General features: G+C 39.2%; 2 protein-coding genes across 2 annotated transcripts; one reads left to right on the top strand and one right to left on the bottom strand.

The window, feature by feature from the left end:
* Positions 1 to 4151: 4151 nt before the first annotated feature.
* arid6 (AT-rich interaction domain 6) lies at positions 4152 to 8527 on the top strand. The gene is made up of 6 exons (XM_068335240.1): positions 4152 to 4289; positions 4795 to 4957; positions 5276 to 5328; positions 5484 to 5581; positions 5705 to 5861; positions 6566 to 8527. Exons 2-6 carry the CDS (start codon positions 4807 to 4809, stop codon positions 7829 to 7831), a joined length of 1725 nt encoding a protein of 574 aa, XP_068191341.1. The 5' UTR covers positions 4152 to 4289; positions 4795 to 4806; the 3' UTR covers positions 7832 to 8527.
* Positions 8528 to 9348: 821 nt separating this feature from the next.
* LOC137608511 (rhotekin-like) lies at positions 9349 to 19803 on the bottom strand. Its single transcript, XM_068334955.1, has 12 exons — positions 19598 to 19803; positions 18993 to 19039; positions 18865 to 18918; positions 18505 to 18622; positions 18193 to 18428; positions 17990 to 18085; positions 17812 to 17918; positions 17591 to 17719; positions 16339 to 16495; positions 14120 to 14218; positions 12597 to 12684; positions 9349 to 9463 (listed from the first exon to the last, which is right to left on the bottom strand). The coding sequence occupies exons 1-12, from the start codon at positions 19768 to 19770 to the stop codon at positions 9460 to 9462; spliced, it is 1308 nt and encodes a 435-aa protein (XP_068191056.1). The 5' UTR covers positions 19771 to 19803; the 3' UTR covers positions 9349 to 9459.
* Positions 19804 to 21340: the final 1537 nt, after the last annotated feature.

The raw sequence follows: 21340 nt of genomic DNA, 5'->3' as shown, positions 1-21340 counted from the left end.
AGAACAGGCTTTTACAGCTCTTTAATTATCTAATGTGTTCTTTTTGTGAACCTGTGCACAGTTACATTCACAAATGTTCTTATTATCCACAGAAACAAACTGGCTTAATGGTCTGCCTGAGGAAAAATTTCACATTTTATACTCCTAAAGAAAAACAACCCCTTCCCTCTACTTCAAAAAACAAACAACTAAAACTTTTAAAAATGATCCCTTCATAACCTCAAAAAGCCAGCAGACTGAACTGATTAGGAGTCAATCTCTGTGGAATGAAGCCAGTTATGCATGCAGATATGTTTTTCGGCGTTGCCTGACGCTATATGTTTGTTCAGTATGCAATGTTCATATTACCTTGACTGTTAAAAGCTGTGAAGCTGCTGAACTGCATTCCTACCTTACAGTTATTTTAGGTTGTGGAACCGCTGCTGTTACCTTCCTGAAAGAAGCATGAAGAAAAACATTAAAACCACAATAAAGTATGTGAGGAGTAATCCCATGAGAAATGCTAAACTATACTTTCTACCATTATCTGTTTAAAGTATGTGTTTTAGGACAAGCTGTCCATATTTAGTATTATTAGAGTTTATCACAGCTACCGTCAGTCACTCTGTTTTTCTATTTATCACTGTGCAAATAAAGTATTCACGGTTTCAGGGTGCCGATGAAATGCACAAATGCAAATGCCGTACAATAAAGCAACACTCACCAGTGCAGCTAAATACCAATGGAATATTTAGATTCTTCAAGGAATCATATGCTATTGAATTGAATGGCTCTGTGGATGTCGTACGTCTCGTTTGTATTATTGCCATCATGATTGCGAAAACAGCAGTAACAACAGTGAATCATTTCAAGTGCTTTGCCAGGTATTCACAAACGCCAGCTGATAGATTTAAACAATACTATACTATTATAACCGTCATCATAAATTGGTAAATTGGAATGAGTCTGCAGTTGACATCAAAGCGAGTTCAAAGATGGGTGTGACTCCAATAGAGCCTCACATAATAGTGATCGTAATAACGACGCGTGATCTACAGTATGTAGTCTTTGGGTCACAATGTGGGGGCTGCTGTGTTTGCTCTAATCCCCTTTTCTCCTTTGGCCTTAACTGCAGTCATTTTCTCAAATGTGGTTTGACTTTCTCGATTTACATAAATGCTCCTAAAATCACAAATAAAATACCTCCATAAAAGCAAGCAGGGACTGTCGCACCCATGTTCCATCTATGACAATCATCATGAGTTCTTCCACATCTCCGTGAAGTACTGGTTTGTTTTTTTTATGGATGACCTTTCAATAGAATGCATTCTGAATTGATGCTATATATGGATGTCATTATTCAAGTTTAAACTATGTGGCTATGTTTGAAACAGTAATTGGCCCTTGTTCAGAAATTTTGACATGTCATAGCAGGAAAAACTCAGGTGATATTATCAGCTAAGAATGCATTTGTTTGCCACTTGCAGGAAGGCCATTGTTAGTGCAATTAGACACACCCGCACAAACCTGGTCTATTGCAATGACATCTCTCAACTGGCACTGTTTTTGTTGGACTGAAACGACATAATTTCTTTCAATTAAAATTCACTTCAGGATCCCGTCTTAGTCTTATCTTTGTTTTTGTTACTTTTAGCGTTATGTCAGTGTTTTTATATCATGATTATTAGCAGTAAAACAAGATTTATAACATCGCAAGAGTACAAGAAATACTTCCTCAAACTGAAAGCTCTCATTCACTGCGAATACCAATATGCATTGTTTCACTGGAGGATGATCTGTTGTGGGATTAATGGCTCAGTGTGTGAGGTATGTGCTGCAGCTGCTTCCAGATGTTCAAGATTTGGTTGTCTATTAGAAACAGCATATCGACATATTAAAAGAAGACTTTAAATTGCACAAGAAGCAAAGCAAACATCCTCGTAAGCCATGTGTGTGTCACTGGTAAGATATGTGGAAATCCTATTAGATTAAACAAAACAGTGGCGCTAGCATTCCAAGAATTTCCAAAAATAAAGGCCTAGTTTGAGCCTGCATGACGATTCGCCATCAGGGGTGTGTGTGCACATGTTTTTCTTTATGCTGTGTAACATCAAAAGTGTATAGAAGTGTCTTTAAATATGACAGATGACGCACAATATTCATTCTTCCTTAGGTGCACATGACATTCCAGGTTTTCAACACCATCTGTGCTGCATTGCATGGATGGCTTCAAAAATTTTAAATCACAAAAAATACAATGGAGGAATGTGACTGATTCTAATTTTAAATTGACATGTATTCAGAAAGTATACATAAATATGAAAATGCAGGGAGATTGAAACATCAAGAGTTATAATATGACCTCTAATCCTTTAATCTCAGGTCAAGTAAAAGGCATGATTACATTTTCAGACCACTGATGTGATATATTCTGTCAGCATTGAGTGTTTTAGCCTATGCTAAATTGTCTGAGCACAAACAGGTTTATATTTCACTTGTGAAAATACATTTTCCTTAAAGATTGGAAGTCAATTTTAGGATTTGGCAAAAATTTCTTCTCCATATTTTGTGTAAATTGCATTTTTTTGACATGATGAAGCTACACTTGTCATAATTTAAATGAATCGGCTTAGAAAGACTTTGCCCATTGTTCAATATTTACGTTTCTTCATTCAAATTTGTTTAGTAAATTACAGAGTTACTTGAGATTTTGGGAAACTATTGGTATGCATCAAATATAAGCTTGTAAGAAGAAATAACTTCTTTTTTTTAAATTTTTTTTACAAAAGTTAACCAGACAGAGTTAGTGTGTCAAACGTTGTTTTGTTGACCAATGGCTGAGGCATTGCAACACTGGTCATGGAGTTTGAAACTGAACAAGGGGAGCAAAGAGCGACGTGTGGAATTGACAGTAGTGTGAAAGGGGCCCACTGTCGTCACGCAGAATTCATTTGTAAAATAATCAAACGCCACTCCTCATCGTGAAAAGATAATTCCACACCAGAGAATTTCAGTCATCTACAGCTTACGAGCAGCATCGGTCGCAGTCTGATGGAAACAGACTGCATTGTGACATGCTGGTATTCACTGGTATTCATGGGATAATGGAATGCATTGTGTTTTCATTTTTTGAGGCAACACCTTCGCTCTTTTTTAAAAATTTTATTTCAACTAAATATCTATCTAAATGTGGCAGTTTGATTGTTTTGGACTCTTTATCTAAAGATAGATTAAAATTCACAAATCCCCCTCGTTCCATCAACATGAGGTCAAACTATCAAACCAACACTGAACATACAGTATGGATGTAGTCAAACTCCAACCCTTTCTCAGCGTAAGCCACATAATGATGAGCTGGTGCAGTCAAGCTGCCAACCGTCACATATTTTGGATGTCTTTGGCGATCAACCCATTTTTTCATTTTGATTTCAGGGCGTGTTAAACTTAAAAGTATCTGAAAACAGTTTTGCTTCTCCAGAATATTCTATTTAGGTTAAATACGACCTGCTCAGTCTACACAAACCAGTTCTTTGCTGGTTGTCTTGGTGAATATTGGATGCTACCAGACTTGATTGAATAGAGGATTGGAGAATGATTTGATTGGTAATTTATTGATTGAAGCGCGTACCTTACCATAGCCTGACCTGTTTGGTAGCACAGACGTTGAAAGATTTTAGCTGAATTAATTAACCCTGGCAGCAGAAATAATTAAATGTGTCCCAGCCTGTCAATTAGACGGCCATCAAAAGTCAACTCCCACTTTTAAAAACTATTCCTGCAGCATTCCAAAAAATAATCCTTCTTTAACACGACAGATATAAAAAAACAAATAAAAAAAAAAACAAGCATGTGAAACATAACTGCACGTTACTAACTTTTACTAAGCTATATCCAAACTTGTTAAACCCCTTCTAGTAACCTTTATCTAAGCTATTTATAAGCAATATTCTCTGGCACTGGAGCACAATTAAATGCATCACGCAACTGGTTGTGCTATGCTTGTTAATTTGACGTATTGGAGCTTTATGACATGTTAATATTCTGCCGTCGTTGTCTACAGAACCGTTTTGGGGCACATGATCAAGAGCAGGTTAAACTGGTCCGACGATAGGAAGCGTTTGAGTAAACACCCCCTCTGCCGTGTCAGTTACCCACATTGTCACACAGGTGTGACACTGACAGGTGTGTGTCTGTGACGCTGAAGTGATTTCAAATTGCTTTAACAACAAGGGAAGGACTACCAGTGTGTGTTCTGCACCTTCTGCGATGTTATAACACCATCCGGACTTCTTTTGTCAGGTGAAACGCAGGTGAGGCTTGATTTCATTTACAGAGTGTTTACGGTCACATGAAGCGCTTCTGTTCATGTGTTAGAATAACACCTGCAGCCGTGGTCTCTTTTCACTCTAATATCTTAAAGATGGCTCTAATAAGATCAGAGGAGTGAAGTGTTTGCTGTATTGTATTCATAAAATTGCAATCATGTTAATAAGGCATGATTATAATAGTAATTTGATGTTAGTCATTGAGCAACTGAACTAAAACGTACATTATTCGTTGAGTATATGTATTTATTTGAGTGCATTTTTATTTGTAGCGTGAACGTATCTGTAATTTATGTTGTTAATTCATAATAACTGACTATAAAATGAAAGTACGTATGTTGTCTCACAGCTAGAATATAAGTTAGAAATGTTGACCATCATCAGTTGAGTGTGTTTGGTTTTCTGGGACCATCAGATTTTAGAGCAGGGTGCCTTTATCACCCGTCCAGTAATAAACATGTTTCATTGTAATAAACATGTCTACTCACAGAAAAGCACAGATATGGCACATGGAGCGCTCCAAGAGGAGAGGACCAAGGAGCAGGACGAGGAGATCACGGACACGGAGAAACAGTTCCTGAAGGATCTTTACAGTTTCATGAAGGAGAGATACATGCCCATAGAGAGAATCCCCAACCTGGGCTTTAAACAAAGTAAGACACAGTTAGGATCACATTCTGTGTGTGAGGATGCTGAATTCATATTATGGGATTACACCTGCCTTCTATGTTTATTGGAATTATTTGAATTTCAAACAATTAGATGATTTATAGGTTAACAGACATTAAACGATGTCTCAAAATGTCAATTTGAATTAACGTAACTGATATTTACAGTGTTGTTTTGGGGTTTTTTTTTAATCAAATATGATAAGTTTTATTTGAATTATAAGAGAAAATAATAAGCATAATAATAGATAATAAAAAAATTAATTTTGATCTGATCGTCTATATTTTTCTCCTTTTTTGCAGTTGATTTATATGTGATGTTCAAGACCGTCCGAGACTTGGGCGGCTACCAACAGGTTTGTTTCCCATTTACTATAATTATTTCGATGAATATTAGTCTTCTCATATTGATAACTGATCATTTTGATAGAGATGAGCGTTTGCTCATCCTTGTATTTGGTTGGTGTCTTATACCTGACATACGTGAATACAATATGCTGCACATCTCCAGGTAACTGCACAGCAGCTGTGGAAGCAGGTGTACAACACGCTCGGGGGGAACCCTCGCAGCACAAGCGCAGCCACGTGCACCCGCAGGCACTACGAGAAGTGAGTTCAGCAATGTGTTCTCTTGTCAGCGTGACTTTTGGTGGAATGTCCCAGTAATGGTCTAATCTGATGGGTATGTTTGTTTGTTTTTTTGGGGGTTTTTTTTTTTTTTTTTTTTGGCAGGCTGCTTCTACCATACGAATGCCATGTAAGAGGCATATCTGTGAATATCTTGCCTCATCATCAGCCAAAGAACTTCCATTATGTCAGCTATGGCAAAGACGAGGCTGATTGTCAGATACCAGCGAAACGCAAAATGTTATCTCTACCTATGTATCAGGTTGGTATTGTTCCCAACAAGATTAGAAGGACAAGGTAAACTCGGCTGACAGTTGTGTCCTATTTGTCTCTGTAAACACACATAAAATGATGTAAACTAATGTAATGGAAATATGCACATAAATATTCTTTTAATAATTTAATACAAATACAAATGATATTTGGGTTTAGAAGTTCATATGAAATGCTATTATACTAAATGACAAATTTATGAATGCTTTAAGATATATTCTTTTCATCAGCAGCATGGCACGTTGCAGTTAGTTCAAACTTTATTTGACTGTGAGGTGAACAATACAGAAAATTGGATTTAGATGAGTTGTCTGTGTGGTAAATATGCTGCTGAAGCTAGTAATTTGCCTATTTTAACATCAACACTGGGAAATAAGTGTTATACACAGCTTGAGCAGTGACTAAATCCATCTAAAGTTGACTATTTAACATACTATTATTTATGAAACCTGGAGAAAGAAAGCTATTGTAAATGACATTTTACTCAATGGAGTCTTCGGATCATGTCTCATTATGCAACCATGATAGAGTACTTGTAAAACCTAGGCTATGCTAAGATAAGCATTTGCTCTTGTAGCTAACTATTCATCAGACAGAAAAATTAGAATAAAATCAATTTCACTTGCAAAAAAATTGAAGAAATATTTTCTTTAAGATGTCAAGCAGCTGATGGTTCCCTTATCTCTCCGACAGAACCTGCATACCCTACAACCAGACCGATCTGGGAGTGCCTTCTCGCTGCAGATGCACTACCCTCATTACTATCAAGGTGGCCACATAGTTCTTCCTGCACATGTCCCCATTGGCTCTTCGATGTTGACGCCACATGGCACCCCTGCTCCTCAGTTTTCCTTTAGCCCGTATCATCCGAACCCAGCGGAGAGGGCAGGGGAACCCCTGGAGCACTTGCGATACCTGGCAGAGCGGTATAAAAGTTCAACTGGATTGGCTGAGCCGCTGAACCTCAGTGTTAAAGCGCCAAGACAGGAAACCAGCATCAACCCTGCCTCATCATTTGCCCCACCTTCCTCCAATAAGAGCCCAAGGTTTTTAAATAAACCTTCACCTCTGTATTCTCCTTATTGCCCCCAAGTGGTCAAGAGTGACAGAAGTGAGAAAGAAGACGACGAAGCAACTTCAGGAGACACTGTTCAAGATTTATCAGTCTCAAGCAGCCCCACTTATAGCTCTGTTCCCATGTGTAGAACCAATGAAGGCTTCGCCACACCGTCCCCAAACCCCAGCTCACCAAAAACGGACTTTATCATACAGCCAAAAGAGGGAGGAGCTAAGAGTCCAGATGTAAAGGAAGTCAGTCTCAGCCAGATACTGCCCGGCCTTCCTCAAGACGACGGGAGAGGCGAGATGGAAATCGAGATACCGTTGTCGGTTTTTAACAATTGGCTCAAGATGTGTCAGTCGTCGGGGCTGAGAGATAAACAGCTACATATGCTTCAAACGCCGGAAACACACTCTGAACAAACCAACGCTTCCTACACAGACGACCAGCCCACCAATCTGTCGATTCACACCAATCCCAGGATCTGGAGCTCAGTCAATGAGGATCCAAAGCGGTTGCAGGGCAATTTGCCAACCCCAGTCCAGACAAGTAGCTTTCAACACATGACTCAAAATCCCTTCACTAACTCCAAGCCTTTACCCTCAGGTGACATCTTGAAATATGCAGCCAGTCAGGATGTCTATCATTTCGATCAGCAGGATATTATTAATAAGCCGTACAACTCCAAACCGCCAAATTACTGGGATATGTATGACCGGGGTGCCCCGATCCCAATGAAAGTGGAACAGAGCTTTTCCATCTCTGACTCCTATAAAGAGGACAAGTCGGAAACGCATCCGTCTGCTGTGGTGATGTTGAATTCCAAGTCCACTCCTCTGTTGCACCTCACCACTGAGGAGGTGATGAAGCTGAAGAAAATCATCTCCAGCTCGTCTTGAAGATCTTTTATACACATTCTGATATTGCAGCTCACTCGCATACATTTCCTCCTACATTAACTCTGCGTTACTGAAGTGGTGTGTGTGTGTAATTATACATATTTTTGAAGTGTAAATTAAATCAATCAGAAGGACTTTTGAACTCAATGTGTTTTTTTTACATTTAGACTTTCCTACTGCTCTACCTTTCTTGATTGGACTTATTGACTCCTCTTCACGTCCCAAAGTTTTTATGAATCCAGATCGATGATAGGTGGATTAATACCTTATTGATCCCAAAGGAAAATCTATGATAAATGACTTTGTCTTTTAATTAAACTCATTAATCTTCTGCAGCCTAGTGTACCAATGATTACTGTATTTTTATGCCTTCTAAGAGGAGAACTCAGGGTAAAAGCCTTTGGCTATATTCAAAAGTCATTGTAATTGTAGTCGTAACATAATTATATGTCGCTATTTATTCCATTGTGTTTCATTTTGTGCTCTCTTAGTTCTGAATGTATACACGACTTTAATTACAGCAGTTTTTCTATTTGTATGAACTATGCAAGCTGTTGTTTTTTTTACTATTTAAGCGTCTGCTGAATACAATTTTAGAGTGTTTATAGATTGTGGGTTTATTAAAATTTGTTGAAAGCTAGTCTTTTTTTAAAAAAGACGATTCTTATTTCTGCATTTGTAATCATATTTTTTATTTTAATTGTACGTACTTCCTCAGGCCTTTTTGAACATTGCATATAAACATATTGTCTAACAACCAGCACTGACTAAGTTTTTTTTGTCCATGGTATAATTCGTAACCACTCGATATCAAACACGAGTAAGAACTATGTCTTTATTTACATTTTTATTTTTCTCATTTTGGGGAACTATATTCAACTTGAGGTCAGTCGATTATAACACTATAATTATTTTCAGATTTAGCTTAAGAGTTTTTTTCACATGTGACAACAACCTCACATTATAATTACTGTGTGCAAATCGTGAACAATACAAAAGTCTCATGATAATTGTCACTTCATGAAACATGTAAATGGTTCTGAATCACAATCAACCATTGACAGTCACGCTAAGAATTAATCATAATGGAGATGAATTAGGGTTGAGTGATAGAAAAATGTAGTAATAGTTCATTAAAATGAGGAATTGGGGAAAAAATGGCTTAGTTTTGGTGTCACACAGGAGCTAAACTCGTCTATCAAAGCTTTACGTGTGAACAGCAGGTTGGCACCAACCTCTACCTAAGGTGGAACTGATTGATCGCTCTGATCAATCAGTTTGTGCAGCTTGTTGTATTTCATCCAGACACAAAAGAGTACCTTCTGCATCTGGATGAAACGTGACAGAACAACAGATCACATTGCAACAGACGCTCATTGGATTCCTAAAACATGATTATAAAACATGAATTTTAGGACTAAGGAATAAGAATCATAATTATCCTTCTATGGTGGGCTTAAAAACTGATTTTACACATAACAATCCTAATTGTCTTGATCAAGGCAAACTTAAATTTTGCTTGGAATAATGTAGACGTTATAGATTTTAAAATAAAAACATCCTTTTTGTCCACGTTTGGCAATTTGTCAATCCTTCTTTCTCCATTGCAACTTGTGGCAGGGTCATCACTAACTGTAAGACAAGAGAGAGAAACCAAGAAACGGTTATATAAAAATAAAAATGTTAAAAATGTCGTGACAGAGACTTTATATTTCTCTTCTCTTTCTTATGCTTCTCTTTGGCAAATGATAGCAATAAACATCCAACCTTCCTGACACCTGAAACTATTCACGCTCCTATCCCTTCTAGTGGGAATGAGGAAATAGTTCCACTCAGCAAGTGAAATCACAAATCTGTCCTTCAAAAAGAGCTGTGAAATCAGCCGTGTCACTCATCAGCTAATCTTATATCACAACCAGGTATTGAAGAAGTATCTAAGCAGCTCAGGGATCATGTGTGGATCATTCATAGTTGCATGACATATGTCTGACTCATTACGTGCTGCACGGCATTCACACGCACGATGCATTCAAGGTATCACAAAGGCGTGATTGTTAAAGCAAGACCCTGTTGATTCTTTTTTTCCACATCATATGTCATCGCTGTTGCTCCGATACAACCTGTTTTAACCATCAATCTGTGACTTTCCTCTGTGCACAGGCCAAGTCACTATTGATCTATAATTTCAGCGTGAGACACCCAAGACATTATGTGCAGCTTAAAACTGTAATTTTGTTTGCTAGTCTAAGATGTCAAAGTATCTGAACATTCAGTGTTTTATTACATCTGATCGGAAGGATTATTCTCGCTAAGCTACAACCTGCCACGACAGCAATGTCTCTGCTGACCTCAATACACGTGCAGTTTGTGACCTGTGTCGTTTTTCTTAATGGTGACTCGCAGCCACAGAGGCCCATAGAGAAAAAAATCATCTCTGTGGCATTTTCCACAATGACTGTGCCTTTTCACACAATACAAAAAAAGTAGCATTTAATATGTGAAATCAGTATATGCAATATATAAAATGTAGTAGTACTTTGTATATAAAATATACAAGTATATAAACTATAATAGTACCTTGAGATGCGACTTAATTTTTTTCTGTGACTAAGCTCATAAGTCAGATTTTTATTCCTATGTCGAACAAAAAAATTGGACAGCGACGGCTGGTATCTCAAAAACCTCACATGTCACGCAGCTCATATCTCAAGGTGCTGCATATTTTAATGATAATTCATGACAGACAGATGTCCTTCATTTAACCAGGTGAAATTTGATCTTGTAAGATTTTTTAAAAAAAGAAAAAGGATCCAACTCTTGGCAAACTGATGAACGGCTCTGGTTATATCTGGATGAATCAGGAATACAGTGACCTGTGGTCAGGGGAGGCAGGTCAGGCAGCATTTTTTTGGCAACAACTGTATGTGTGTAACGTTTCATGAGTTAAGCGATCCTAAAACGGCTGTTAAGAGGCACTAAGTGAGGTACGCAGTTCTCCTGTCTCATGTTAGGGGGCGCTGGTGATCCCAGGGATTCTTCTTGGGGCTCCTCGGCCGCAGAATAAGTGTCAGCAAACTACTATCTATAGTCAGGAAGTCGAGCGCAACCATTCATTTGTTTTCCGCTCGCCTTGCCTTACTATAAAAAGGGAGGATTACGTATCTCAACTCAAATTTTTTTTGATGCTTTTGTTCAGAAGGAGCTGCGCATGGACTTCATTTATAAGTAAAAATAACATACAAACAAACATGTAGGTAACAACATGTTTGCTTAGCTGTATGTTTAAATAATTCTGCTATGGGACTTTAAACATAACCCACTCACTGTTGCTGATTAAATGGTGAATAAACTACACTGTAGGTTCATATGTTTCTAAATGTGATTATGATGAAGCCAGTCCCTCACCAGCCGTAAACCTCACCGCACGTCACTGCAGCTATAAAACACTGGTAGAAACTTTCCCATTTGACCACAGTTTACATGCGATGCCTCTCATCTGCTTTCTTGCTAAGTCAATGATTCATGGCTTAAGATTTAACGAAGTCACACAAGGAAAGACAAGCGAGCTAGATGTGTACTTTAATCCGATTAATAAATCTTTAAAGCAGTCCAAGGGCGGCATGTTGGTGCAGTGGGTAGGGCTGTCACCTCAAAACACGGCGGTTCAAGGTTCGAGTCCCGCTCTCTCCGGGTTCTCCGGCTTCCTCCCACCTCCAAAAACATGCACTTTAGGTTAATTGGCCGGTCCCAAATTGCCCATAGGGGTGAGTGTGTGTGTGTGTGTGTGTGCATGGTTGTCTGTCTTTGTGTGTGGCTCCGCGGTGCACTGGCGTCGTGCCTGGAGTGTCCCCCGTCCCACGCCCTATGCCAGCTGAGGTAGGCTCCAGCTCCCCGTGACCCGCTACGGCAGGTAAAGCGGCAGAAGACGAATGAATGGATGAATAAAGCAGTCCAACAGGCATCTTCAGGTATGTGCGAGTAGAAGAACCAGACTGGGTTTCAAAAACTCAGATTAGCAAACTCAGGTATTCCCAGGTGACACCAATGACCTACCCCCTAACCCCTCCACCCCCCTGTATTTTCCAGGTGAGCACCTAGATGGGCAGGTAGGGTCAGGGGTCATCACATATGTTACAAGCAAGCCTTAGACATCACATCAACAACCACAGAAGCAGCTTTAAAGCTTCAATCTCTTGACTTTTCCCAGTACCTGAACCGCGACACACCTGAACAATATATGTAGCATTTGACATGCGAGTGAATTATGTGCAGCTCAAAACAATGCTTGACTGTTAGCCAGTCTAAGAAGTCAAACTATCTCAACATTTGTTTGTTTGATGACATCTGATAGATCATCGTGAGTTCAACACAAAGGAGGATTTGTCTCTCTAATCCACAGCCTGGCATGTCAATAATGTCGCCGCTGACCTCAATCGCAGCGAGGCAGGGTGAGGTTCGCGGCAGGAGATTACCGTCGTACGCAAACATACAGTACTTAACGTAAAGAAGCAGCTTTACTTTGAGCTATGCTCTGTTTCATAACTCATGAGCATCCTCATCAGCATCAGCGTGGGAGGAACAAATTCTGTAAGCCCATGTATATTTTCATGCCTTGGAGACAATGGTGCATCCTGTTCGGCATCGCACTGCCTCCAGTCAGACAGGCCCAACAAACAGGATTTTGTCTTTAATACAGGGTGAAGACAATACTGGCAAAAATCCTGCAACGGTGAAAACATAAACACGGTGAACTTTTGTGGCATACCTTTCCTTGTAGTATGAAGAGAGCAAAGTTCGAATCTCTTCTGATAAATCTGGAACTGCGAGACCCTCCGTGGGGGAGGTGGGTGTCACTAGCAAGAGGGGGGGGGAAGAAGGCATATTTCTAAATTTCAAATTTATAAAACTCCTAGTTGCCAAAACAATACATAGATGACCTATTATATGACAATAAAAGTTTTGCTTTCAAACTAACCATGATCTTAACTGTGAGTTTTAATTTTCCAACACATCTTATATAACACGTGTTAAGCAGGGTGTTACAAATGTAACTTAAGAAGTTCAATTCGGTCACATCTGTGACAGAATCAGATATTTTAAACAACTATTTTTAATCTCCTTTGGTTACAGGAACCATTTTTTTCTCCAGTCTGATGACAGTAAGGAATTTAGACACTATTTATTTCCTACTGGGTATTTTTTTCTTTCAACATGTTTGAATGGAATATTTCTAATGATAATTGATATGATGATATACATTTTAGGCCCTTTTGTTCTTCTTGTTGCTATGGTATAGATAGCCTCGGCATATATTTTACGTTCAGCTTGAATGATAGTTTTGTTGAAAATTAGACTCTGGCCTGTTGTTCCAGGCAGCATTATTTAGTTTTTGCATCATCCTGCTATTTACTCAAACCTGTTTGTCAAGTTTAAGGGACAGGCGTCAAAACAGCGTTCTAAAGATGAAGCCTAAGAATGTACCATTTAACCTTTTATTATACTGTTACAACTCCTGGAAAGTTGTAGCTAGGTCAGGAAATTTAAATGAGTGTCTTAAAAATGAAAGTTTAATTTCCATGATTTGCATGAGTCTGACATTTCTGCCTTGTCTTCCTTTTTATTTTAATATATATTAACGGAAACAGTCAATTCTGACTGCTGGTGTATTTCCCATCATTATTACTGTAACTAAGAATTTTATTGCCGAACTTTATTACTGTGACTCAGAACTTAATATAATATGTTTTAATATTTAATTCGGCATGTGATTATGTCGATTATTATTTATTACAAATCGACCCTATATTTAAAACTGTTTCTGCTGCCACCAAATGGACAAATATCTAAATCTGCAGCTTTGATTTGAAAATCAGTTTTCACTTTCTGTCATTAAACGTGAAAAAACAGGGACCTGATAGCTTTGCACATAATGAGACGCCTGACCCTAGAATTTAAAATTACACTGGTGTCAATAGTAGTTATTCAAGAAAATGAATATTTCACTAGTGGTTTTCTTCAAGGTCTAACTCACTAACGTTTGAAGAGTCATCAAATTTAACAAAAGGATTCAACACAGATTAAGATTCACTTTAATCTTTAATCTTTCACTTTATGGCATAATTTGTTATATCACCATAGCAATTTTCCCTGAGCCCAATAAATTTCTGGATAACTACATACATAAAGTAATTAAAGCCTGGAATGATAGAAATAATAACAACAACAACAACAACAACAACAATAATAATAATAATAATAATAATAATAATAATAATAATAATAAAATACCCATTTCATGGTATAGCGACCCCTGCTTCACTGAAACAGTCTTCCTGGAGGTCAGCGTCTCAATCTTCATGATACGATCACAACACTGTTTCCACTGGTCTGCAACAAATACAAGTAATGTATATTTATGATTTACTTAGATATAAAGCACATGAACAGCAATACTACATGTCTGTCTGTCTCCTATTCTTAATGACCGTTAATTGCATATGGAGATGCCCAGAGACGCACTGAGGCATGAAGAAGTTGCAAGACTGTCCTGGTTTAGAGGCCTCTAAAGACTGAAATAAAAGAAAGTAATGCAAAGCATTGCTTTCTATATCATTAACTCAGACGTGCAGAGGAGAATTTTGACAAGATATCAATAATTTGAATTCCAACTAGAAATTACTGCCTTGTCGACTAAATGCTCATCATGTCGATCAGTGTTGTTTTAGCAGAAGCTTTACGAAGCAAAGCTTTGAAATCCACTGAACGCAACCTGAAGGACAAATAATTTAACTTCTCACTGAAACTGTAATTTCAGATAAGTATTTCCCCACACACAATCCCAACTGATGGCTAACGTCGCTGTGTATCTCTCAATGCATGACACCGGTAAATGTATGCTAACAAGTTCATTGAATTTTTGCAAAAGGTAATATGTCAGAATTTCCCTTTCCATTGTGCTCACAGGTTTAGAGATAATTAGGGCAGGCCCATCCCTAGTGATCAATTCTTTAATACGGTTTATTGCGTAACAAACAATGCATGCTAACAGATTAAAGATTAAAGGCTTGATTACGCCTTAAATACCAAGACATAATGACAGGCGTTTGATCCGTGGCGCCAGTTTAAATACCTTCTATTCATACAAAAGCACAATGGAGAGCCTCACCTTTGACCTCAGAGTCTTAACTATTGAGTGAATAACTAGTTAGAGATGCTTTCTGTTGATGTATTGATGTACATTTTACCCATAGAGCTTCTTTTGATCATGCTGACATTTTGTCTGCTTCATCGAATACGGAAGTGCAGAACAAATCAGACATCAGACTGATATTTCCTTTTATGACTCATCAGTCGCGAAGCCGGGAGTCGGATTAAAAAAAAAACAATGTACAAAATAATTTAAATTGATTTGTGACTTGCAATGAATGAATTTGATTGACAATGTGCTGCAATGAGAGAGATGTTGTTGATCTAGGGGACGGGAACCTTACAAGCCAATGGCTTCTACCTGTCAACCCTTTTTGTTATGTTGTTGCTGATGTTCCAACACTAAATCTGTTGTAATAACATGTCTGGAAAGAAATAAAATAAACTGAATGAATGAATGAATGAATGAATGAATGAATGAATGAATGAATGAATGAATGAATGAATGAATAAATAAATAAATAAATAAATAAATAAATAAATAAATAAATAAATAAATGCCAATCGGTGATTGATACCCTCATGCAGGTCGACAGCATCTATAGTCAATATTGATAAACAGCTTGTCTAACGTTGGGAACATGTATTTCAATGTGTTCCTGTAATCTGTTTGGTCGGCGTCCAAACACTGACTACATCTGTGAGCCGGTAACCACTGAGACGACTAGAACAGTGACTCAGCCTTCTATTGCTATAATGCAGCGCATCGTTTTAAATTTAGTAGGTCCATTGCATCAGAGATGTTGTATAAGGATAGTCGAGGTGAATGAGTTTAGGACTGAAAGATGAAATTTACCACCATTGGGTCAGATATTACTGAAGCGAAGATGGAAAAATAATCACAGCTTGAAACTTTATTTAGCAATTATTGTTAAAACACAGATAATGCCTGTTTGGTAATGATTACCACCTATAGTTTTCTTGTAAACCATCACATTTCTACCATATTTTTAACTTTTTTTTTTTTAGTGAGAAGGCCATTATGTGTCGTTGCCGCGCTACGTTTGAATATTACGAGAGGATAAACTGGTAAAAGTATGTCAGCAGCCATGCTGTGGAAGTGCGGTCGAACAAAAACAATTTGTGGTGCACTTTTTTTACACCCGACTTTTGTCCATTTTCCAAACCGGTTTCCAATTAATCGTGACATCACAACAAATCATTCTCACTGGCCCACATCCACAGGAAAGCTTCCAAACGTCCTAAAGGCTGCTTCAATATGCTACTGTTGCAGCAGCTTAGCTACTGCTGGGGGGGGGTCAGTGGGGTCACATGATCAGCGCTGATCATCAGGGCCTCACTCAGGTTGTAGATGTGTTCCCAGAGGCTGTTGGCCCAGCGCTGAGCGTCTGCTGGGGTTTGCATGAGCAGCATGTAAGTGACCCCCTCTCCTCCATCCTGGGTACTGATGTTAACACTCTGGGCAGGATCTCCCCCAGACACACTGACAACGGTGTCCTGTGGACACACACACACACACACACACACACACACACACATACACACACACACTTATAATTAGATTCATACTTAATGATTCAGATAATTTGGTTTGATTGGTCCTTGATTACACAGGACTAAAAAAAACACGACGTCCTTTCCAAAGAACATGATTGAGATGCAGCAGGAAGATACGATCAGCTGTTGAAAAATAACCCAACCAGCATAACTGCAGGTGCATTAAAGAAAAGAGTAAATCTGATGCAGGAAAAACCAGGAAATTCTCTGTGGTTGGACAAATATGTGTTTTATTATTTTATTGGTAAAATATTTGATCTGTAAGATTAGGAATAATCTCAGGGCAGAAATAGAATTTAATACCCATAGTACTGTTCTCATAATATGCTTTTTGAAATATTTCCCATAATTCCCATAATCTCGTCTGTCTTTAAAGGATGCCGCCTTCATACTCAATACTATCGCCTGTTAACAAAGAACGCATCAGCCTGTGGAATGGACTGACTGTCTCAGTGTTGTTGCCCCATGGTAACGGCTTAAAGGTTATGTAATCACGCTGGTTTGTTTGTCTTGCAAGATATCAATGACTGTTGATGAAATATTGCGTGGGTGCGCGACATGGGTGAAGGAAATGTTTCCTCTGCAGAACATGCATGTTGTCTACATGTATGCACCGGCTGGGATCCACCACAATGCTGCAAAGACGAGCTACTGCCACAAATATCGTAGATTCAGCGTGAAAGCGCTTAAATTGCATTAACCAGTAAGATATTATCTCTAGATTAGTGTGGGTTTCTTGTGAATATTAAGGGGTAAAGTTTTTATATTTTTATTGTGATGGTAAATTTATTTCTCAATTGCAGAATAAAACTATTTAGATTCTTTTTTGTTTGTTTGTTTAAATGAGATACGTCTGCCAGAGTCTGATAGGAATGAATCACAGAAGCACAGAAATCAGTCCGGTCTCCAGATCTTCACCCTTCTAACTATTCATCAATGCTCTCTGGTGGCCTCTGAATATTATTTTGATAAATGTGAACAAAACTGCAAATGAATCACTCCATTTATTCATGCCTTTGCTCATTTAGAACCAACCTTTTTGATAGGGATTACAAGTAATGGCTTGTCCTCAAACTCCAGGTCTTCTTGCCTCTGATAGCAGAGAAGATTTTGCCCCCTAAGGACGGCAAACACATTTTGCCAGCGATTACCTTCCTCTCCAATCTGAATGAGATCATGAGGTAAAGCAATACAGTGAATGATAATGTGATAACACACTTTTAAAAAAATGGGATGGTATAAGAAAATCTTCTCACCACGACTTTGAGTTGGCCACTTGTGACCTGCTGCGTCATGCACAGCGGCTGAGCGGCCAATCGGCAGCACATGTTGCCGTACAGGGGCAACCAGAAGGGGCTATCCTCTGGAGAAACAGAGACATTAAGGATGAGGAGAGAAGAGCCGAGATAAAGAGAGGACAGGATTCATCATCACCTGTTGTTGCTAGTGAAAAATCATGAGTCTTGAATCCTTCCTGGACGTGTTCGATTGTCAGTGACGTTTGAGCCAGAATGTTATACTTGGGCCCCCTTCAGAGAAGAAGAAACGGGTGAAATCAGAGTAATCTTTACTCTCTCACTTCTAAAATATTATTGGTGTATGTTTCATGGGGAATTGTCATCCTCACGGTGCAGAGACGTAGGGGGGTGAAGGCGATAATGCACTTCCAGGTCCTTCATCTACTCCGCTGGAAGCGGATCCACAAACGGTTGCAGACTCGAATGCAGCGCGGATCTTTTTCCCTGAGGAGCGTCCCAGAGAGCCCCCCAGGAAGCTCATTCTCCTGGGTCCTGGAGGCCCCGGGGAGAAATCCTCAACCACACAACAGCTGTACAGCTCGACACTAACCTGGAACTCTGGACCGGCTTCATTGCTGTTCCCAAACGAATGTAAATAAAATGCCTGGGATGTGTAAGGTGAGGAAAAAAATTCTAAAAACTGGAGCTTACAATATGATCGTGTCCTCGAAGCAGATGTCAGTTAAAGTCCTGTCCACCATCACCAGATCAGTGTCACGGATCTCTGTGCCACACTGAAGCAGGCAGAAGACGGCGCAGCGATGCAGCTCTGCAAAGAAAGAAGAGAAATTAGAAACGTTACAGATTTAATTTCCTGGAATTACAAAACAGGCAAGTCAAACACAACAGAATGAGCAAAAATGTCACTCCTGTCCATCCAATTTCATAAAGATTATTGAAGACCTACACATTAGGACCTACACAATGAAATCAAAAGCAATTTTGAATTATTTCTGTCTTCCATTCCATCTCAGCTGAAGCGTTGATCAGATCACACTCCTTCAGGCTCACCTCCTTTGTTTTTGAAGTACTCTGAATCTTTCCACATCAGTGGGATTCGCAGGTCTGCAGAGTGCGAAATATGATGTTAGAAAACTTGAGGTGAAAAAAAAAAAATCCATAAATGTGAAAGCTCTCACCTGACAGAGCTACCTTTCCTACACATGGAGCATTATCGTTAGATGAGCTGCAGCAAAAGAAGTAGATGGACTTAACAAGCAGTAAATGCATGCTGTTCAATGTAGGTAACAGGAGTGTGTACTACTGTGCTATAGCTCATCATATTCTGAGCTGCAGGCCATATTTATCAGTTCAGCTAAACTCATAACTATACATGCATGTCGTTGAGCGCATTCCTCCAACATTTAAAGAAAGCCTAAAATTCCAACGATACGTGCTGCATCAGAATGGACGCCCGGGGCCTTGTGTTAAAATAAGTGGCAAATAGATGTGGTTCCCCCTGCTTGTCTGGATGTATTCCAGAATTCTATACTTCAGTTGTTGGTACCTTTCAAAATTGCTTTTGTTAAATCACTAAAAAATAAGAAAGATAAGCCATCAATAATTTATTTTCCACCTATGGATGGATGGTAAGACTTGTCCAGATCCTCTTCATCATGTGACAGGATCTCACCCGCTTGTCTGCCCCCCAGTGACCGGTAGGAGTCATGGCAGGATCGGCAAACTATTTTTTCACTGACAACAGTTCTGCTGTGTCTTTTTTATACACACTACATGCTTTTACACTCCATCTGACCTGAGTCCCACGCTCTGTAGGATTTGAGCTTTCCTCAATCTCTGCAGCTGCCTGAGTAAGGCCAGGATGCGGGTGTTGCAGGTCAGCAGGCTCTTGGCGGCCTCCAGGGCCTGGTCCCTCCTGGAGCAGGCTGCCAGTAGCTTACTGGCCCCCTCCCTCATCCGCACCTCCCTCTCAATCTGCTTCAGAACATCTTCTTCCTGGTCGAAGATGAGCAGAAAAAAAAATTCATTAAAAATCAAGATTATTTTGGTGAATAAGGACGATAGACCAACACCAGAGCACTTCTATCGGACTTCTTCACCAGAGGATGAACCCCCTGATTCTGGCGAATTCCTTTTAACCTGGTACCATAGTAAGTGTGTCAATCTTCAATGTGTCAACAATTATTGGATGGACTGCCGAAGAATTTTAATGCAGATATTCATGGTCCCCAGGAGATACAACCTAATTAAGCAGTCCAATGCATTCTAATCTGAACAGCGAGAACACTATATGTTTGATACAAATATAAATGCATCCCATGTTATTTATATGGTTTATTATTATGATGAGTAATTAAAAATCCCCCACATGCTAACTCCTGTCGATTGTATATGAAAAGGACCGCCACAAATCAGATATCCGAGCCTTTTCTTCACCTTGTTCCTTTCAGAACTGCTGATCTTTTGTCAACAAGCCTCCGACAGACTCTAAAGCCCAGAACTCGTTTTGTGACGGCGGCAGATCGTGTTAAGTCAATCTAGCTATCAGCGCCCTGATAACAAACAGAGTTTGACAGGATTGAATCACAAACGTCTGACAAAGTGCACGCTGGAGTTTACTTCCTCACAAGTCAATGGGAGGTTTGTCCCCGTCCGGAACAACACACTTCAAGTCCATCCATCTTGAAATCAGATTTTTATTGATATTACTAGAAATGTATTGCTGATATTTGTTGATGTTTGTAGAATATTGAGCATTGATATCATGTGCAATGAAACCGGCAGCATGGGTAGGTTTGGTTTACTTGTTTCTCAAAAGGTAAAAAGATATTCTAATGTCTTATTTTTGAAGGTAGGACACGGCAAAATGAACAGTCCGTCATCTGGGTCTGATGCTGGATGCTTTCTAGTGGAGGCCTTTCTGGCCTGTTGCATTGGGAAGAGACTCTAAATGGGTGGAGTCTCTTTTGGAATTGCTTCTAAATTTGCGGATTACCCCATCAAAGGTTGACAAAGATCAATTTGTCAAACACATCATGGCACCAAAGTTACTTCAATCATTTTCCAGGCTAAGGACTCATGAGGGTCACACTATCATTGGCCTCTTGCTTCGAGATACATCGACGCTGAGCTGCCCTGATGCAGTAATATCTCGCACAAAGACTTGTTTCACAACTGACATTCTAACATACCGTATGGATCAATAAGCGGGTTAATGTCACATTCTTTGACGGAACATTCAGGGTTTACATTAACAAGCAGCGTCAGCAAAGCGAGGCGCCGCTTTGGGGATCAGAATCGTGTTACATAATTCAGTGATACTTCCTGAGCCCTGTTGATATGCAGTGTTTTTGTTCTGAACACAGACTTACATAACCAACCATTCATGCAGATATCAGTTAAAACCACAAATGAGCTGTTCAAATAATTTCCACCGCCCACTTTTTCATACATTTCAAATGTTGAACTAGACTAACAATACATCTGTAAACCTAAAACTACCCGCTTACAGCAGTCTGACAGCGTT

The sequence above is a fragment of the Antennarius striatus genome, chromosome 15, assembly GCF_040054535.1.
Source record: "Antennarius striatus isolate MH-2024 chromosome 15, ASM4005453v1, whole genome shotgun sequence".
In the NCBI taxonomy this organism is placed as follows: domain Eukaryota; kingdom Metazoa; phylum Chordata; class Actinopteri; order Lophiiformes; family Antennariidae; genus Antennarius; species Antennarius striatus.
This window is presented reverse-complemented; position numbering and strand designations above follow the sequence as displayed.